General features: G+C 38.1%; 1 protein-coding gene across 1 annotated transcript in view; it reads right to left on the reverse strand.

The window, feature by feature from the left end:
- Window positions 1-16,059, reverse strand: part of lyst (lysosomal trafficking regulator) — an 83,946-nt gene extending 67,887 nt beyond the window's left edge. Inside the window, exons 1-2 of the mRNA XM_084735229.1 lie at window positions 15,788-16,059; window positions 1,993-2,084 (exon numbers count right to left, since the gene is read on the reverse strand). Coding sequence (XP_084591355.1) covers window positions 1,993-2,084; window positions 15,788-15,868 — 173 coding nt within the window. The 5' untranslated portion in view covers window positions 15,869-16,059. The remainder of the gene's footprint in view (window positions 1-1,992; window positions 2,085-15,787) is intronic.
- Between the last annotated feature and the right edge of the window lie 5,029 nt (window positions 16,060-21,088).

Consider the following 21,088-nt stretch of genomic DNA (forward strand, 5'->3'; position numbering starts at 1 on the left):
TTAATTATACAGTAGAAGCTTTATCCTCTCTCTCGCTTTTGTTTTGGGTAAAAGTAAGGAAACATCTATTTCATTTGATGACAGAAAAAAGTTTTTTGAAGAGGTTAGAGGACACTGTAAGATCATGTTCATGCTTTGGTTAGCATGGTTCCAGCTCTAAGAAGAAGAGTACATCATACAGTGTCTTGAACCGTCTGTGTGCACAGCACACTGTTAACAGTGTCAAGAGCTGTAATTATACCATGGAGGCAACTGTGGTTTATCCACATGATTAACTGCATCAATATATCTAGATCTATTGCAAACAGTTAGAAATTAAGAGTGTGCACACTAGGGGTGGGAGGAAAAAAAATCTATTCTCTTAACGGTGGTTCTTTTTCATTTTTAAAACATAATGAGAATTCTCATTACCAGGCTAATGGGAATAAGCATTGCAATTGTAGTATTATTGTCTCAACAAACAGATCGATTTTACATCATATGCTCAAAATAAAACGCTACATGTCCTCATTTAGACATGTGTTTCATCTGATGTGTGGAAACAAACTAATAGCTGCTGACTTCACATTGTTAACTCAGTCTATTGCTCTGACACTAACCAGCTACAGCAACTTCAAAACTTACATATGAAGTAATGTTTATTTAAGGATCTCTGTGCTATGTGCAGTTTTCAGGGGATCTAACAACTTTGGCCTAACATCTTATTTATTTGTTACTTTCTTTTGGTGCTATATTGATAAGCAGGAACAACTGAAGTTTACTTCGACTATTTTATTTGCTACTTAAATATGCAGTATAGAAATGATGCTCAACAAATATGAGTAGTAGTATAGTATCGAATTGGTGGATAAGTGTACTGTCCCAGCCCTGGTGCACACATAAATCATTTTATTCACTACTATTGTTCCTCCTTTAGCTTCTTTAGTCAGGGATGCAATGACTTGTGATGGACGTTTGTAAAAAAAAAAAAAAAAAAAACAACTGAAAAAATCCTCATTATGGATGATTAATTTTTTTGACTATGCCAAGAGAAGGCCAGACCCATAAAGAAATCCAACATCAGAATTGGCTAAGAGAATTGGAATCAGTGCATCTCTAACCAAAAGCTTCCTCATCTTCACGATAACACCACACTAACCAACTTACTGTCAGTTTAAAATAGATTATAATTACTACATCATTGTGTAGGTATTTCAACTTTAAGAGAGACAAACAAAAGCTACAAAAAGTTACAGCTACAAAAATTAAACATTTAATGGCTGATCTCACAAAGTGAAACATTAAACTGCCTTGTTTTTAAACAAGGACATTATTTCGGCCATTTTAACCAAAACTCTATTCAAACTAATCACGTTTCAGCTGAGGGGGCACATAGCACACGAATGCTAATGCCCTCACTTAATTCTAGGTAGTGTGTGTGTGTGTGTGAGTGTGAGTGTGTGTGACTTATTTACACTCAACAGAATACAAATAAGAGGCACTTGAGGTGCTAATGTCCCACATCAATATGTAAATCTATGCAGCAAGGTACTCCAACAGCTAATGCACCATGATTACATAATGTCTGCAACCTCTACTATAGTGATGGGACATATAAATTCTGAGAATAAATCTGTCACTTCTGCAGCTTCTTTACTTTGATAAATACTAGAGAAAAGTATGTTTGAAGCCACTACACCCAGTCCATGTCACAACTGGCATTAGTTTCACACAACCTATCCAGATGTCACCTTTTAAATGTAAAGGTTAAAAACTGACTTATACTGTTTGGTCACTAATGATTTACAGCAACACAGTTTTGAATTTGGAGCACTATTCACTGCACCGCCTGCCCAGTATACCACTAATCAAGTCAAAATTTGTTCTTGAAGAGTTGATTTAACTCACTGTACTCTGTGAGGCTCCAGCTGTGTGGTGTGTTAGCCACCGTTTAGTGAGACAAGACCTCCATTAAATCACATTTAAAGATGTTAAAATAGTAATGAGACCTACCAGAATTTGAGTGCATCTTTGGTGCCGTGGATGGGGTGATGCTGCACATAGTGGAAGAGGCAGAGGAAATTCTCCAGACCCTGAAGGCTGACCTGATAATAGACAGAGAGACTCAGATAAGACATAAGAGCAGCGACATAAAACCCGGATTATTACTTCCACTCACACGAAGAGGAGCTGAAATGAAAAAGACACAACACAAGAACGGTGTCCTTTTCCCTTGATAACGGATAATAACGTTACTCTGAATCACTTGATGTTTTGTAATCATTAGACATGATGATGCAGTCAATAAGACAGCTACTAATGTGATTATGTGGAACTATTGCTCCAATATTGATTCATCAAGTCAGATGCATTTTATTTCTCCTCCCAGACGTAATCCAAAATCATACAAACCCCAATTCCTAATAAGTTTGAACGCTTAAATGAAAAAACTGTTGTTGATACATGGCTCTCCCTTTAATTGGTAGAGTCTTAACTTGTATTTGAGGATGCACCAGCAAACTCTGTTTACTAGTTTCCAATCTGCCTATGTAGCATCCTTCATACAATTATGTAGGTTTTTTAATGCAGTTTTAATGCAGTGTCTCCTGAGGGGGTCACAAGCATTAACTTGCTTTTCAAACTTGCCCCTTACATGCAGAGATTATGGATTGTAGATGGTGAAATCCCTAAATTCCTGCAGTTTTTTGGTGAAAAACTTTGTTTTTAAACTGTTGGACTATTTGCCCACTTGTTTTTTCACAAAATGGCGAACCTCGTCCTATCCATGCTGGTGAACGACTGATACCCAATCATGAAAACTGTCACCTATTATCAATTAACCTGTTTACCTGTTAAAAGCTCTAAATTCAACAACTTTCCCAGTCCTTGTTGCTCCTGTTCTAATGAGTGTCTATTTACAAAAAAACAATTAAGTTCATCTGTTTGAACACTGAATATCTTGTCTTTGTGCTGTCTTCATTTGATCGTCATCATCATTGCATTCTGTTTTTATTTACATTTTACACAGCATCCCAACCCTTTTTTTTAGAAGTGGGGTTTATACTTAAATAATTCAGTCCCCGAACCACAAATCATATTTTAGATATTATGATTTATCTCTCAACAAACTCCAAGTATTCATGTTCAAAGTGAGGACTGATTACTTGATAGTCTGGTGGACAGCAGCACAGCATTTCACAATTTAAAAATCACAATCTGCAATAAAAGAATAGTGCTGGAGTGTCATTGCATCTAAGGATACTAAGACCATAGAAAGATGAAATCAGCCTGGTCACAGCTGCTGATCGTTGTGGTCACAGCCTGACCGCAGGGCCGGAATCTCTCACCACCAGAGCTGGCAGGGCAAATCGGTACTTTCTTAGCGGTGACACAAGCCACCTGACCGCTTTTAACTGCTTTACTGATTCCAGGGTAGTGTGTTAATACCGTCCCGGCAGACGTGCTAAGCCAGCGTCCTGCCGTCCCTCACGCCACACCACACGGGAGCTAGCCTTACGCCTCCGCTAATCTGACACCACTGACTGGATTCATTCAGGCAACGCTGATCCCTGACTGATGTGGCTGCACTGACTGTCTGGGTCACAAAGAATAGACACCACACAGAACCAAGCACATTACACACAGTCTGGCCTACAACTGTACAATGGTAGTGACAGGATACTGACAAGAGAGATAACAAAGAACTTGTACATAAAATTAACTGAAATTAGAGGGCTATACCTTTTTTGTTTGTTTGTTTGTAAGCCTGTGGGTTCACTATGTATCTAGCAATCTAGTGAGCTTAATTAATGCAGTCAATTTTTTTAATGGGAGTCGGCAAGCAACCATCTTTCTACAGAAGCACATACTTCACTTTTAAAGTAAGACAACATATGGATCTTTGAAAAAAAAAAGACCAAAAATTGTCCCTTTATTCAACATGAAATCACTACAAACTTGTTTGGTTCTTTTAGAAATAAATCAATCACAACTTGTATGAAGCAGTCCAATTAAAATGTTTCCAGTCTCCCTTGAGACTCTACTAAAATGAGACCTCAACTAATCATTAGAAAGTTAGTTTGGACATATAAACGCAGGAATTGGAGGGTGAGATGAGGCGTTTTCAATCTGCAAGCTCACCACTACATGCCACAAAATCCTACAGACCGATCTTTTAAGATGGACAGTTAAATTTGTAGTGTTGAAAGAACAACAAGAACAACTTCAGTTTCAGACACTTAAAAAGAACAACAACACATACATGCATACACAGTTATTACTGACACTGTAAAAAAAATTTAACATCTCCATCTTGTGCCCCACACATTTCAAAACAATCAGTATTTAAAAGCTACCTGTGTGAATTTTTTAACCGTTTGCAGTGCTATGAAGCAATGTTTTTACAAGTAGGCCTTAATTTCTTTTATATCATACAGGCACACAAGGAGAGTACACATGCACAGACATCTGGGCAACATTATAAACACGCTTGATGATTGTTTCACTCTTTTCTGCTGATCTAAAGCTGGTGACTGTCGTGCCCAAACAAAGGTGGCAAAGGATGTGAAGAGGGACACTGCTCACAAGTAAACAAAGATGTAAACCATGCAGGATTTAAAATCTTCAAAACACTGGCCTTAAAAATGTTCCATGAAGAGAGAAACACATTCAACATAGATCTCACAATGCATAAACTGCATAAACGGCATTGGTTTGTTGGAAATATGCATCAACTAACAAAGTTAGCACTCTTCTTTACATGTAGCCTATAACCAGCGCTAGCCATGAACAAAGATGATCATGTATGTAGTAGAACTCCATAGAACTTTATATACAGTGACATCTTTGTAAAACCACATTATGTCACAAGGACACCACAGCAAATCACTTCACTGCATGGACACAGATTTGTAATAGACTCATATGTACATGAAAAAGAGAAAGTACATGACGTAAAACAGCCCTTTAAAGAGTAAATATGGCATCATGTACAGCTATAGTGAGTTTTCTATTTTCTGTGTCTGCTTTACATGCCCTGAAACAGCTAAGACAGCTATGCATATCTGTGAAACTGATTTTCTCACTCTCCGTGACTAACACTCAAGAGGGAAACTTTCAAATCAGTTATTCAGGTGCCTGCAGTTTAGTCACACCTCAGCTTTTGCTGCTAACCGTCATGGTGAGGACAGGGAGCGAAGCTACTCTTCTGGCAAAACCCAGCTCTGTTAGAGAATTACGTGGTGAGTCAACTTCCTTCCTGTGTCACAAGAACTGTCAAGGCAAGTTTTGTGTTTATGCGACAACTATGACTCAAGCATTAAAATATATTATTGCATAATTGTTTGATTTGTCACATGCTACAAGATGAACACATTTACATCATGCAGCCTATAATTTTAAAGGGGATCTATTGTGCTCATTTCCAGCACCTTATTTTCATTCTGGAGTAGCTTTACATAACTCAGTTCAAAAACATCCTTGTTTACCTTCTACAGGCCCTCCTTTCTCTTTAAGGCCCTCCTCCCTAAAAGCCCACTTTCTTCTGATTGGCCAACTTCCTAGAAGCCTGCTGAGGGTAGCACTCATGCACAACTTTTATCACTCATTTTGGTTTATATATCACAGTGACAATACTTTCTCATCGTCTGTGACGTCCTCTGGCTGCCTCAACTATTTACTCTACAGAGTTTTCTGATTGCTAGACAAGTTTTACATGTGGTTAGCTGCTACTTTAGCCACTAGCTGGCTAGTTAGTTCAGAGACAGGTCTGGCTGTGCAAGACTATAGCACCCTGAGTTGGTCTGAGGACCGACTTAGTATGTAGCAAGAGCAATATGGGGCTCTTTATGAAACTGGATCATATTTTATGGAAAAAATATTTTCTGTCCTGTGGTTGCGCTGCCTCAACTTCGGTTGACTTAAGGAGCTAGCAGTAGCAGTTAGCTACATTAGGAACAATAAAGATACCTTGAGCAGCTGGAGGACATCAGAGGGACAACCAGAAATTATGGAAGGCATTCTGTGAGACATACTGAACACAAACATAAGCAGAAGCACCGCTGGCCAAGTATAATATGAACATCCAACATTATATATACGACAGAAAATAAGGAACAGCATAGTATGTCACCTTTAAGTCGCAGGTGAAGGTGCATAGTTGACCACACTCACCGGGGTCAAGGAAGGGAAGAGAGGGTGATACTTCAACAGCTGAGGCTACAACCCACCCAAGCAGTGAGGGGGTGGGTGGGTAGGTAGGTAGGCAGGTGGGTGGAGGGTCACTGCACACCAGGGGGCCGGACAACATCACAAACAGGAGATGGAAAGAGGAAGAAAAAAGCAATGCATGGATCATGAGAGGACAGGAGAGGACAGGGGTAAAACATGACAGCTGACAAGAACATAAAGGTGATAGAAATAAATGCAGAAACAGATGAGAGCAGAGATAAACAGGGGGAGTGACTGCCAGGAAATCAAACCTTCAAGGTTGCCAAAACCATTATTAGTTTAATAAATAAGCCCTGGAGCTATGGTGGAGCTGTGCACTCACTCTATTAAAATTAATCTCCCAAAATGAGCATCTAAAATGACTCCGTTTGTCCTTGTGTTATCAGGGTACCTGTTGTGGCCGTATTCCTCATATGGGAAAGGGAAACTGAATGGTTCACGATAACACTAATTTCCCAGCAACAGGGTTGTTTTTTCCTCTGAGGCTCTAATCCAATATTACAATGCACTCGGCACAAACCAGCCGGGGTGATTTGATAATGGAGAGACTGCCAATACTGATTAATACAGCTTGAAGGGGGAAATCAACTGTTCGCAGAGCTCCGAGAGCCATTTCTGTAAACAAAAAGAAAGCTTTGACCTTTCCTCTGCAGTGATGAACTTCTTTATTTGCTCATTCGTCAAGTAGACATGCACAAGCTAACTGGGTGGTTGAGACATACAGCCAGGGATTTCACTCAGCCACTTCCCTTCATTTAGCCGCTTGCATGTTTTTTTCTACCAGTTTTATGATTTGTTGACAGGCAAACTCAATTAATTTATCAATACATCATTTTGGTGATGCAGGCCTTTCCTTTCGTCTTTCCTGGTTAATTGTTCCCATGTAAGCACAAAGAGAAATTAACTCACAACACGAACACACAAGTTGGATAATAAGTGAGACACGAGACAAACGGTACAGATTAGGGCTAAACGATGTGATAAAAAAAAGATCATGTTGTGATTATTTTGACAGTGATTTTGATATGATTCATGAATAGTGGGAATGATCATTTTTGCATTTCAATTTTCATTTTTACCAAAAAAAAATATTACTGGGCTCAACACCAAGGATCATTGAAGCCTATTTGGGTTTCAGACTGAGAAAACAATACATTTAAAGACATCACCATGAAACTGAGATGGACATTTTTCATTATTTTCTGGCGATTTATAGCTAGATGTTGCAGCCCTAGATTAAACATGACAGCTAACTTTAGTCTTTGTTGTTATTTGATAGCACTAATAAAAAAAAATCTATGGGGGGAGTAAAAATTGAATTTGAGCAAGTAGATTTCTGATCTACAGACCAGCAAACCTGAAGCTGACACTTGCTTAAGGACACATCAGAGCAGTCATTCGCAGAGACTTGGTCGTGACATACGTGTGGGTCACAGGAGATTTTATTTTGATCGGCAAATAAATTGTGCAAATTTAAAAATTATATGTACATTACACCTTTTATAAAGCCAGTAAAATGTGCGCTTTGTTTTAACTGATGAGAAGAAAAGAACGGAGTTAATTCCACCTGAATGCACTTATTTTGTCTCATTTATGATGTCGACTAAAATGTCTTATATTGTTTTCCTGATAAGAGAAAATAACCTGTTAACTCAGCCTAAATGCATTTATTTCTCATTCATAAAATATTTAATGTGTGTTTGTTTTCAATAACACACGTCAAGATAAGTTAGCAGCAATAATAGACAAAGGTGATGTGGAAATGGGTGTAAAAATGGTCAGGAATGTTAATTTATGCATGTTAACTCAAAGGTTAAGTCGCAATGGTTTGTCCTTTTTAAAAAAGCGTGTCTCCAGAAAAAGAATGTAGGTCTTGATGTTTTTTTTTTTCCTTTTTCTTTTGGCTTCACATGAGAGAAACACAAGTTTAAATACTGAAGGCCAGAGTTAAGTTTGCGTAATTGCTCCGACACGGTGGCTGTGAGCTGTGTCTTTTACACTGCCTTTATCCTACACGGCAATCATGGGAGGCCTAGTCATGGGAGTCTGACGGCTGAGTCACCCACACTGGTACAGACTTTCCTCTCAAGCTCTCTTTGGATAATTGGGTAGACTACAACTTGGCAGAGGCAGTGAAAGCGATGTGATCCTGTCCTCGTGAGAGAGGACGTGGGGCGTTGGTTATGCAATGTTTTTTTCCGATTTGAGATCCCTACTGATCTAATTTGACATTTGGGTGATGAGCATCATGAGGAGCCCCTAACGTTCCGCATTTCCTCACAAACTACGAGTCAGAGAGCAGAGCTGCTTCACATAACACCACAAATAACTTTCTTTTTTCCCATTAAGACACAAGGCAAAATGTCAAGAGGCTACCATCAAAAAGCATGTTTGTGTTTTTGTCAGTGTCACGCTTTCACAAGCAGTGACCTTTATTCAAGTATAGCCACTGTGGAGGAAATGAAAATGTGTTGCTCGCTGCTTCATTGTTTTCATTACAGGGAGATAGCGTGCAAGCTGTTGTTGGTCAAAATTACAATCCAAACAGCCTGCTCTGGCCTTTCTCTTCCCCTGTGAACTGAGAGTGTGTTTTTGAGCCAGAGATCTGACTTAATAACATGCCACTGGGTGGAAAAAGCTGAGACAGAGCAACGGCTGGAGTCTGACTCAACCCAGAACCAGAGAATGAATTATTCATCCATTCAGCCAATCGTTTGGAACGGCCCTGGAGACCGGAGCGAGTAGGTGTGAGGTTGAAACTGAGGACGAAACAATAAAAGCAGACGTGAAACAAGCGCTGTGGTCAACCAGCAAGCCTAGGAATGCCACTTCACTACATAGAAATATTGCTAAACAACGTCAGAACACGCTAGAAATAGTGAAACTCACACCACATAAAATTAAAATGCTCAACAACCTTTGTTGAGAGTAACGCGATGATCACAAGATATCATGATCAGAGACTGACTGCACGCTTTTTATGTTTGCACTGCAGCACTTGAGTTTCAGTCAAAGCACAACGACCTTAATCGTGGTGAATTCACTACAAAGTGTAGGAGTACTAATGGCAATTTACTGCAGAATAAATTAAATGGATTCATCACACTAATGAGTTGCCAGATATATTGTCTATTATTAGTAGTGGGCTTATAATTTCTGCTGTTTTCAGGTCTGAAACTTATACAGTGGTATATGTGACTTTAGTAGGTAGACTGTGGCTGGTTTGAGTCCACACATTATGAAAGAAGAGCTCTTAGTGTGAAACTCCCCCATCACTTGAACCTGAAAACATGAAGCCTGAGAAATCTCCAGTCTAAACCTGGTCTGGTTGGTTGGTTTTTCAGTTGGGTGTTACTTTAGAAATTACTGTCTGAAAAAGTTCCATAATTCTCTACTTAAGAAGAAATTCCCTACTGCTAATACTGGCAATGCGCTGTGCTGTGTGTCCATCAATGTTTTGCTGAGAAACACTGCTGCCTTTAGGCAACATACAGAAAAATCATGCAACAACTAATTACAACTGATATAATTAGGGCTATAAAGGATAGTTTGAAGCCTCAAAGCGTCATCCATAATGTTGGCATTCATATACGGCACAGCTTTTCTTTCATGTCTGTTCATTCGTTTTAAATTTCTGCAGAATTTGTAGAATTAGATTCCAGCGGTGGCTGAGTAGGATTGCTTCTGACTTGTGTGATCCAAACGTTTTCAACAACTCCAGAGAGCTGTTAAGTCGAAAACCCAAAATTTATTGAAAAAAGATAGATGTCATGATTTCCAAAAATCACAACATGTTTTTATCTAACGAAATTCTGCTCCAATCAATATTTGATGCAGTTTAGCTTTAAAAAAGAAAAAAACATTTTCACTGAAGTCAAAAAAATGTTTGCTCTCAAGCTTGCTGCACATAAAGGGAGGTACAGACCTGTATTAACAGTCTAGCTGCAGTCTCTTGGGGTCATTAAAGGAGCAATATGTAGAAATTACACATCCAAAAATGAGGACTGCACACCAAAGAGCAAGTTGGAGCCATAAACATTATATCAAATAGGTTGAAATCCTATTTAATATATAGTATATGGTTGAAGCGTGTCATTTCCCCCTCGTCTCCAGAGTCAGACGGACTGCAGGAACGCAGAATTATAATTTGACAACGACAAGCAACGACGAATCCTACAGTTGATCAGGTGTTTACAATTGTCAGATGTCTGTCAATGTTAATTTGAGCCTGTTATCCTGAAAACAAAAGCACACTGATCTGTAAATACACACTCTGGAGTTTGAGTTCAGTGACTGCCTCCATTAACATATTACTCAATTTAACCATCATAAACTTCTACTCCATCTAAAAGATTACTAATGATTTCTTATGACTCATAAACAGATACTTACTCATCCAGTGAACATTCTGCATTCATTTTAACTCTAGTTAACATGAAAATGGCAAACTAAAACAGTTTTTTCTGGCCCGAAATGAAGTTTTCAAAGGAGAACACGGCGGCTGTACTGTACAAGTATTTCAGCTTCATCTTTCCTTAATTTCTGATGACATATCATGGTGATTTTATGATTTATTACTGTAAGTATATTACAGATTTCTTCTTTTAAGAAAACCTTAATCGAAGCTTCGGATGTAAAAAAAAAAGTGACATTCAGTACAGTTCTAGACATAATTTAATAATATCATAAATAATTTTTACCATTTTGTTGAACTACTGTATGAAAAGTACAAGCGAGACCAATAAATGCATTTATAACTTTTTCTCACTTCACTGTTGCTCAGATACACATTATTGTTAATTGATTTAGCAGTTATACATATTATAACTGCCCTTAATGACAAACAAACTACAAGGTATAATGTCTCTGATGATACATTCAGGGAAATAACAGCACAGTCTTTTACCAAAACATCACAGAAATAAAGTCTGCTGCATCTCACATTGATCAGTTCTGACAAGCAAAATAATTAACTTTGAGGATGAAGGTGAAGCAGCACTGCCATCTTTGCTCCTTCCTTAGTATTCATCACATTTTGCTGAATGCTTTGCTCGACAAGTTTAATCTTCTTTAGACAAGGATTCGGGGCTTTACCACAGAAGGAATGTAAAGCACAGAACTGAGCTTAGAAAGCTAATGACAAGTAATGTGGGTGGAATGTGTGACCAAGGTCGTCCTAATTCAGAAAATCACTATATTTAAGCAGCTTTGCACACAAGTGTCTGTTGTTTGAGATTAATTGACAATGTACAGACAATGGAATTACATTACATCCCATCTCGATTATAAACTGTCAAAAAACATGTTGCTACAGGATGATACTTACAAGATGAGTCCGATCACCCTGCAGGAAAATATCTTTTCAAGTGCAGGCCATCCATTTTTATACAGAAAGCTAAACTAAACCGAAGTTACAGTAGTCCAAGGGTGCAACTGACTGAAATTAAAGTGATATAAGAGTGAATCAGAGCCAGAAAGGATCAATAAGGAGAGACCTCGTGATACTGAAAGACCATAAAAGTCAAGTGTTCCTACACCTCACGCTGGTGTTTTGAAACATCCTGTTGGCTCATAATGAAACTGAACAGTCCACTAGCAACAAAACCTGCTCCTTTTCTTGGCTCCCGGCCAGGTAACCATTCTACTAAATTGACTCCGCTCATCAAGATTCAGAGAGATCGGACAGAATGGAAAGTGTCCCCACAGATACCTGGATGCAAGTGTGCCTAAGGCCAATTTCCCTCCTAGCGGAACACACTAATACGGTAGTTGTGGCTCTATAAAGGAGGAAATTCGCAAGAATGGAAAGAAAGGCTTAATGCCAGTAATCCCATCGTACTGATGCTAGAATACTTAAAGTAAATTAAATGCAAAAAGTGATTTTGTTTAAAGTGGATTCTATTTAGTGAATGCTGTTAATTAAGGAGCATTAATGTACAATGAGATATAGCAGGTGGGAGGATGAGTGTGTGATAACTGGGATGCTGAACCAATACTCTGCTGTATAAAGAGAGACGAGCGGATCCACCACGACCCCAAAAACACTGCAGGCAGTAAACAAAATGATCTAATCTTTTCATGGTACTTCTGCTTTCTCAGAAAAGTATTTATTGAGAATGATAGTCATAATGGGAGGCAAAAAGAGGATTATTGAGGTCAAAACAACAAAAAATAGGTCAGGGTTATATATGAGTGCTGGTATTGGTATTGAGGAGTACGTGAGTTGCAAACTGCAAACCGACAGTTGAAAACGCTAACAATATATTCATCATTAATAATATACAAAATACAATCATTGTCTCATTTTCTTTTTTTTTGGCTTTTTTCCCCCATTCTAAGTTTAAGTTTGTTTCCTTATTCAACAAATGGCTTCACCATAAAAAAAACTGTCAATTATTGATTGAGACATTTTTAAACGTTTAATTTCTACTACTATCAATCATCAGTCAACTGTCATTTAAATTTTCAAATTCTTCTTTAAAAAGTCTGTATGGTATCAAGCGTGATATAACGGCTGTTAAACTACGCTGTGTTGTTCTGTTTTTTTTTTTTTTTTTTCTTTGGACATGTGCCGAACACCACAAGTAGGTGAGGGTGGCTGGCAGAATCATTGGTTCTGTCTTTTTCATTCAACTACTGAATCTGAAAGCTCGTTCTGATCGATTTTCCATCTAATATTGAAATTGTTACACCCCTAATTGGAACATCTCTTCTGGGAATCTGAATCAATAAGCCTACTCTTCTTTATAAACAGTGCTAGGCTGATCCACCACAGTTTGCACCATCCCTATTGAGACTGTGGTTTCTTCTGATCCCCCAAAATGCTGCGGGCAGTAAAGAAAATTATTTAATCTTTTTGTGGAATTTCTGCTTTTTTTTTTTTTAGAATGACAGTCACAATGGAAAGCTCTGGTCAGGGTTAGACTGTGAATAAGTGACAGAAATACCATTGAGTGATTAATCCTGACAGAAATGCAGATGAAAAGCAGAGAGATAGGAGACAAGAATGCAAAGGATAAAAGACGAGGGTGGCAGAGAAAAGGGAGCAGGGCTGCAGCACAAATACTTTAACACTTTTTTTTTTTGTAAAATCTTATTGATTACTGCAGGAGAAGGTGCCTTTTTTCCGTCCACATTTTACTGTAAAGAGGGATGACAAAATTGGATACAGAACAGCAGGACAGATTGTTGCTGCCTGATGGGCGTTCAGTCGTTGGACAGCCTCCATGATCACTTTGTCATGTTTACCTGTCCTGCCTGCTAGAAGACACCACTTTCTGTGGGAGGGTACAGTATACATTTGAGCTGGAGAAAAATATCAGCAGTGCAACAGTATCCATGTGAGTGCTATAGCCTGTCACTGTGTGTTCCCATTAGATTCAATCAAGAGGGAAAGCTACGGTCTCAGCAAACTGGAGAGTACAGCTGTGCTCACTTAACCATCTTTCTGCTTCACACACTCACACACACACACACACACACACACACACACAAACAACACTTTGATCACTGCGCAGGTGACAAGCGAAGGAGCTAACAAAGTCGTCCCAAGAGACTCATCACAACAAAAAGTTGCCAGTAATAGAAAGGCAGAGCCTGCGCGGTGCAGTCCAGCCGTTTGTATTACTATGACAACTGAGAACAAGCCAGCACGACTTCCACAGCTCATGTCCTAATGCACACCGACATGATTAACAAACCAACAAAGAAAAACACCCCACCACAGACATGATGACGATGGAGGAAGGAAGCCATTAAAAAAAAACCTACAGGCTGTCTAAGCGCACATTAGCTTTAAAATTGATAGAACGTCTTTCTTTTGAGGACGACTTGCACATGATAGATCAAAAATAATGGACTAACACAAATCAGCTCATCTGTGTGCGTGTGTGTGTGTGTGTGTGTGCGGGGCAGATCACTCTCAGCCTGCAGTCCGATCCTAATCCAAGTCTCGTGATCTGGCTGCTGTTAGTTCTCTGACAGCAGGAGGGGGGGGGGAGAAAAGAGCTGCAGTGGCCTGATAGAGATTTCAGAATCACCGCTGCCACTCACTCCTCTGATACGCCGACACAGGAACAAAAGTGCACTCGCACAACACTCATAATTTAAGCAATCTGTGGCTTACACCTGCCGCCACCTCTGCGAAGTGACTCAACGCTGGTCCTGCTCGTGCTTGTGCTGCGTAGCAGTTACATCCCTGCCTCGTGAAAGTGGCGTCTGGAGACCTCCTAAAGAGGATTCAAGGCATGTCCCAAGAATCGTTTTCTTCAAAGTTATTTTTAATGCTCCTTCCTTCCTGCCACAATGACAGAATGACTCCCCACCCTGTGATTACCCCTTCATGCAATTATATATAATTCTCCACAAAATAAGTTATATTGGAAGACAATCTTCTCTGATTCCAAGGACAAAATCTTATAAAAACAGTCACCTGTAGTCTCAGTTTCATCAGATTTTTAATTAGTTCAACTAATACAAACTGGGGCTGCAACTAATGATTAATCTGTCAATTATTTTCTCGATTAATCGATCCGTTGTTTGGTCCATAAAGTGTCAGAAAACGGTGAAAAATGTTTAGCAGGCCTTCCCAAAGCCTGAGAGGACGTCCTCACGTGAGCCTGTTTTGACCACAATCTTCAGCTTTTCAGTCATAGAGGCGTAGAGTAGAGTCACTGTTATAGAGGACTGTAGAAACTAGAAAACATTTGAGACATTTGAGAAGCTGAAATGACAGTTTGGATTTCAAAAAAGGCTCAAAACGATTAATTCATTGTCGTTATAGTTGGCGATTAATCTAACGGTCATTTAATCGTCGCGGGTCTATTGCAAACACTTTTATGCACTAACACACCAGTTATTTGCTATTTCTAAATTACATATATCCCTTACTGATTTGATTTTCTATTTAATAATTTATGTAGAACAGAATCAACACTTGAATGATCTCTTTTACTGTATAATCTTTAGAGCTGCAATGATTATTGCAACAAATTGTTAAACGAACAACATTTTGCAGGAGTCTCTTCTAGCTCATGGTCATTTACAGCTAAGTTAAACGACAAGGAGCAGACTAAAAGAACTTTACTGTTGCTGGAACTTAGTCAATATTTTGTTTAACTTGGTAATTTGTCAAATTTCACTTCCAGTTGCATTCCATGTAATTCCCCTTTTTTGATTTTTTGTGAATTAAATACCGTACATGACCAGTTTTGTAGTTTTAACAGGATGGAAACAAATACTTTGTCTGCATCAGAATAAACAAGATACGCCTAACTGATACAACATATACCTAAGATGCAGTGAGAACTAAATATTTGGATTAGGGTGTGTCAAATTAAACTTCTAAACAGACCTTTGTCATTTTAAAGTGCTGACTTGAGCTGTATTTGCAAGTTGTATAATTTAATTTTTTGAAACTTAAACATGATGAAAATAAATGCCTCCATCAGAATCAGCAAGATATACCTGTATTCAAAACTTTCCAAATGAAATATTAAGAATCATGAGGCTTTTTCAGGACTGGAAATTAAAAGTAAGCATCATCATCATCCAGAGACAGACCCCTGCCAGCAGCGCCTACCTGCAGATCCGCTCCTTGCAGCCTACAGTCCATGTACTTTTCCCACGCGTATGACAGCTCAGTCTGCTGTGGACTGGCCATGTCGTCCAAACCTCCAGGGACAACACACCAGTCAGGGCGTTGAGGAAGTCAGGAATGATAAAACTCTCCTCTTGGTTTCCTTCCTGATCCTCCAGGTGGCTGGACGTGCCCCGGACAGCACCGACAGAAGCCCCAGCTCTTCTCCTGAGTCACTCATAGCAAATTCATGATTCACGGCGCAGCTTGGCCACTTTTTTCTTTTTGAATTCTGCTTCTGCAAAAAAGAGATAAAAAGTGTCAGAGGTTAGCAAAACACAATAAGCTCCTGGCAAAGATGATTTCGCTTTTGCACTCAGAGATACTGACAGTTGGACGTGACGCACTTGAACCTCACGTGAACTCGAAACTTCGGTCAAACGGGCTTGACACGCTGTTAGCATTACCAAAACAAAACGGACTGGATCAACACACTCAGCTAGCTAGCTTAGGTGTCTGACAGTACCTGCGTCAAACGTCCACGCAGCTCGAAGCAACCAATTTCCGGTAACGGATTTCGCTTTCAAAATAAAAGCACCAATTGTTACTGTAGGTAGTTGCACTATGACCTCCCTAGTAACCACAATAAAGCATTTGAACAATAAAAGATGAATACTGCGTTGTAACTATGTAGGCTTGTTTTTCGTTTCATTTTCATATACACACTAGGGTTGTTACAATAACAGAATTTTTAAATTCTGCAACAACAAACTATAATATGAGTATAGAAAAACAATACCCCTTTACTGCCATGGCAGAAAGAAAAAAAGAACTAGGCAGAGAAAACAGGATATATTTTCCTCTCTTTTTTAAAATGAACAATTTACAGAAAATGTCGCTCTACACTGTGATTTTGCTATGATGAAAGCCACATTTCAGGCAAGAAAATAAAGACTAAATTTGAGTGAAGTCTTGAGTGAGCACTTCAGTATTTTCTTTAAACCCCCCCCCCCCAAAAAAAAAACCCATCACATTTATAATCATTAAAAATAGCAGTTACCTGATGTCCTTTTGCACAATAAAGTTTGTTATTAGACTGTTAAACATCCTGCCTCCATTACATATTGTTGTTATTGTTATTGTTACTGTTGTTATTGTTATTCGCCAACTATTTTGATAATCAATGAATCAGTTTGGTTTCTTTACTCCTCTCTGACAGTAAACTGAGTATCTTTGGGTTGTGGACAAAACAAGTCGCTTGAGGAAACAATCTTGGGCTTCAGATAACACTGATCAACAATTTTCAGCATTTTTTGACATTTTTTAGACCAAACAACTAATCGGTTAATTGAGAAAATAATCGGCAGATTAATCCATGATGAAAATAACCTTTAGTTGCAGGCCTAAGGTAAATTAGAATATAGAGCTATTTTGTTTCCATAATTACAAACAGCACATTGAAAATGTAGCTGAAGCAAATCACATGCATTTGTGAACAATGTTTTACTTCTTCCCCTAAGCAAAATATTTAGTCAGCAGGGGCATGATTCCCACCATGCAACATTTGTACTGAAAATCTTCTTAAAATGATTGAACCAAAATGCTTTGCTTTAAAGTGACAACATCAAATGCTCTTTAGATATTTTAAAAGAGCTCTAAAATGTTCAAAGTTTATATGAATGTGACTCAAAGCTATGTCTACATCCACATAACAAAGTCTAAAATATTGTAAACTTTCCTTCAATTCTTGTGTAGGGATGAATTTAAGCAATACTTTTGAGAAGGGAAATAATAATGCACTTATACCATCAACTCCATTTTTCTGAAGATAAATTAATTCTAGCCTTTTATGGCACAGTGTTCATAAATGTAGTGTAACTATGCACCACAAATTAAGTAGTTGCATCTAATTTTAACTTTCCATTGAATGCTGCACCTCATTTGAGGAGTTTATTGCTTCTCAGAAAACGTTGCCGGTCATCTTTTATTTTGAAAGGTATGTTTGATGGTTATGGTGATTTTACTAGCTAACTTGACCACAAGAGGCAGAAAGATAGCTCGATAATTTTCACCATAATATTTGCATAAATTCCGTATTAGCCTCAGAGCCGCTATATCTAATGTGTCCTACAAACTATTTTAATGAGCAAAATACATATTCCGTAATTTTTGTTCTTTTTCTGACAATAATAACGTTAGCTGTTTTGCTGGTTGTTGCATCGCACCGTACTGTGTATGGCAGCTGTCAAAACTGTGTAGCAGAGAGAAACGATCACATCGTTTTCGGCCGTAATTAAAATAAACAGATGTTCCGGCTACAGTTACATCTCTCTTACATTCATATTATCCAGTTCCGAGTGGGATTAATTCATTTTCATACATACCTTCGATTCCTATGAATTAAAGCCAGCTAATGCTAGCCTTCGTCCAGCAGACACTACTCTGTGCGGTTTGCCCTCAGCGCTGACTGCAAGACAACTCCGCGCAATACCGATTGCGTCCAGCAGGGAACCCTTGGTTTGCGAACCTCTCGCGAGATTCGGACGCGGTGTTTACTGTTTTTGCACCTGTGCAACTTGATTATGTTTCATAACATGACACTCCAGTTGTTAAACTGTAGTTAGGTTTCACATCAGAGAACAATTGGTTATGGAAAGATCATGGTTGGTGTTAAAATGATTAGTGTCGCGAGAGTTTTCGCGAGTCCGAGGTTCCCTTTTTCACACGACCACAATACCGCCTTCTCCCTGCCTGTCGTTACCTTAGAACCTCCCAGAACGTCAACGGTTGATAGAGGGACTGGAAATCCTAAAAAATTAGTTCATATTAATCAATTCCGTAATATCTTTCATTTTTATTTGCTAATCAATCTTGTCAGATAAATCATTAGTCCTAGAATATCCTTGTTTGAGCCCTCTAGATGAAGAAAAAATCGACTCTGCAGAGCACAAGGAAAATACAACTGGGATGAAATATATTAAAATTAAGTATTGCGTATTCTTCCACACATTTCTAAGAGTTCATCGAAAATAATAAATTAATCTGTATTGCGCGGGGCAAAATAATCCTCGCAGACAAATTTGAGGGTCGGGACGCCAACCTATGATAATAAACGGTCACAGCCGGTGACATGCCCACTGACTCCTGTTTTTCCTCCCATTGGATGACACACAACTAATTCCCCAATCAATCAAAACATTTCGCACAGAAACGGTGGTGCGTTTGATGGATATCTGTAAATCTCTGAATACACCACTGTAAAGTAACAGACTGGCACACAGTATAATATTCAGGAAATTAATATTTCAGTATTTCAATAATTATGTTAATATTTCACATATAAATGTTAATTCACAAATCAAAGTGTGTAACAAGAAGTAAGTGCACTAAACTGTACATTAAACTGTAATGAGCAAACTCAAAATGTTAACATCGCAGGGGCTTTTTGTTTTGGTGTAGAGAAGCAATTTCACAGGTTTGTGTGTAAAAATTATTTTATAATTTATAGTGACAATACATTTGTCTTACAAATTGAAATATTTTGTTGTTTGGTTAGATTAATATACACAATAATTCTATAATATATCATACATGTACATACAGTTACATATAATATAATATCTAGCAAACATGTATATCAACTGATTTTTAGATGCTGAAAACAAAATGCACCATTCTCAAAAGACTTTGAGAACCATGAATTGTGCAAAATAACATACAATTATCACTGTGGGGACAAACATAATCACCTATTTTGAATGTAAGGCTAATAATAAACACACTGTTGTTTTTGTTTTCATAGGAGTTTTTGTTTTCATAGGAGAAATTTCATATCTGTAAAGCTACATTTCTTAATCCAGTCCCCTGTTTTAGGGTGTTTCTTATTGAAATGTAATGTAATGCTTTTGTTTTTTTTAAGCATCTTAAAGTCTTCTTGAATGAAAAAGTCATGTCAGTATCTAAAATTTCCTCAGCAATGTTTATGTTAGGAATCTGTCACCAAAATTTTGTTGTCTATGTTTCCTTGTGATTTCTGATGTAGCTGTTATTTTTCTTCTTTGTTAAATGAACGGGTATGATGATGGTTTGTACACAGGCTATGCATTAGCATGTTTTTTGTTTTTTTTTAATCTAATCGTAAAAAGCAGTTTTTACCTTTTCTGACATTTTGTGGGCAACTATTTATAAAAGATTTTTAGCAATGAAAAGGTATTTGCAATGTGTGTGGTAACGGTCTCTATTCGGACTTTATCAAGAGCCCCTTAATGCACCACTGACGTAAGCAAGTGTCTCCCTTTTTGCAGCAGCTCCTGGCTGTGGGGGTGGCAGGCTGGGCAGCATTTTGTTGTCTTCATGTGAACAAAGCAGAGACGTCACCACACTGACACATTGCATTTTGGAAACAGGCCACGTGAGAACAACAAACCAGATGCCTGCTGCAGGCGGGTCACAGGTTAACGCAGGTTACTGGATTACTTGTTCAGCAACTTGATAGGGGCTGCTGCTGCTCATTAGTCCAGTGACCAGTGGAAAATTAAATCCAGTCCGTGTAATGTTTCTCCATTTCTTCAAGGAGTGGAGTCAAATCATTAGAAAAAAAAAATAATGTGGAGGAAAAAAAGCCTATTCTGCACTGTACATATTATATATTGTTCATGCATATGCATACAGTGCTATTATCCATCTATCATTTTTACATGTATAACTATATATAGTTACATATACTATATGATTTCATAAATGTATATCTGTCTATTAACAGTATACTGCAGGGATACCAAACCTGCTTTGTCTGGGAGCCACTTTTGCAAAATAGCACAAGACCAGGAACCAGGTAATAAACAAACATTAAAAATAAAATAATATATTTATCAGGTCAAATTAATAAACATTAAAATACCAATAACTCAACCTTCAAAGTAACTGACTTATATATAATTAACTTGATGCAAGGATTGACAGATAAATCTGATGTTTTACTGCGTGCAATAACTGCAACTGCACTTTAGTTGTAAACACTTAATTTAATACCATGTTAAACTTGGCTGAAAGCTCGTCCATCATTGAAATATTGAGATGATTCATAAACATAAACTGGAACTATAAACTGCTCCTACCAGGGACAGAATCAAGGACATATTTAAGCTCTTTTAGTATGAAATACATATTTATGTGATCAGAATTATCCTCATTTCTATTCAGCTAATAGCCGTCTTCTCCTGCATAGCTCACTATCTGATCCTATTGCACTTTGCACAGCTTTAATTAATGTTTACATCATCATATAAAAGTGGCATAAGTAGG

The sequence above is a fragment of the Lutjanus erythropterus genome, chromosome 14 (assembly GCF_056507025.1).
Source record: "Lutjanus erythropterus isolate fLutEry1 chromosome 14, fLutEry1.hap2, whole genome shotgun sequence".
Taxonomy (NCBI): Eukaryota; Metazoa; Chordata; class Actinopteri; order Lutjaniformes; family Lutjanidae; genus Lutjanus; species Lutjanus erythropterus.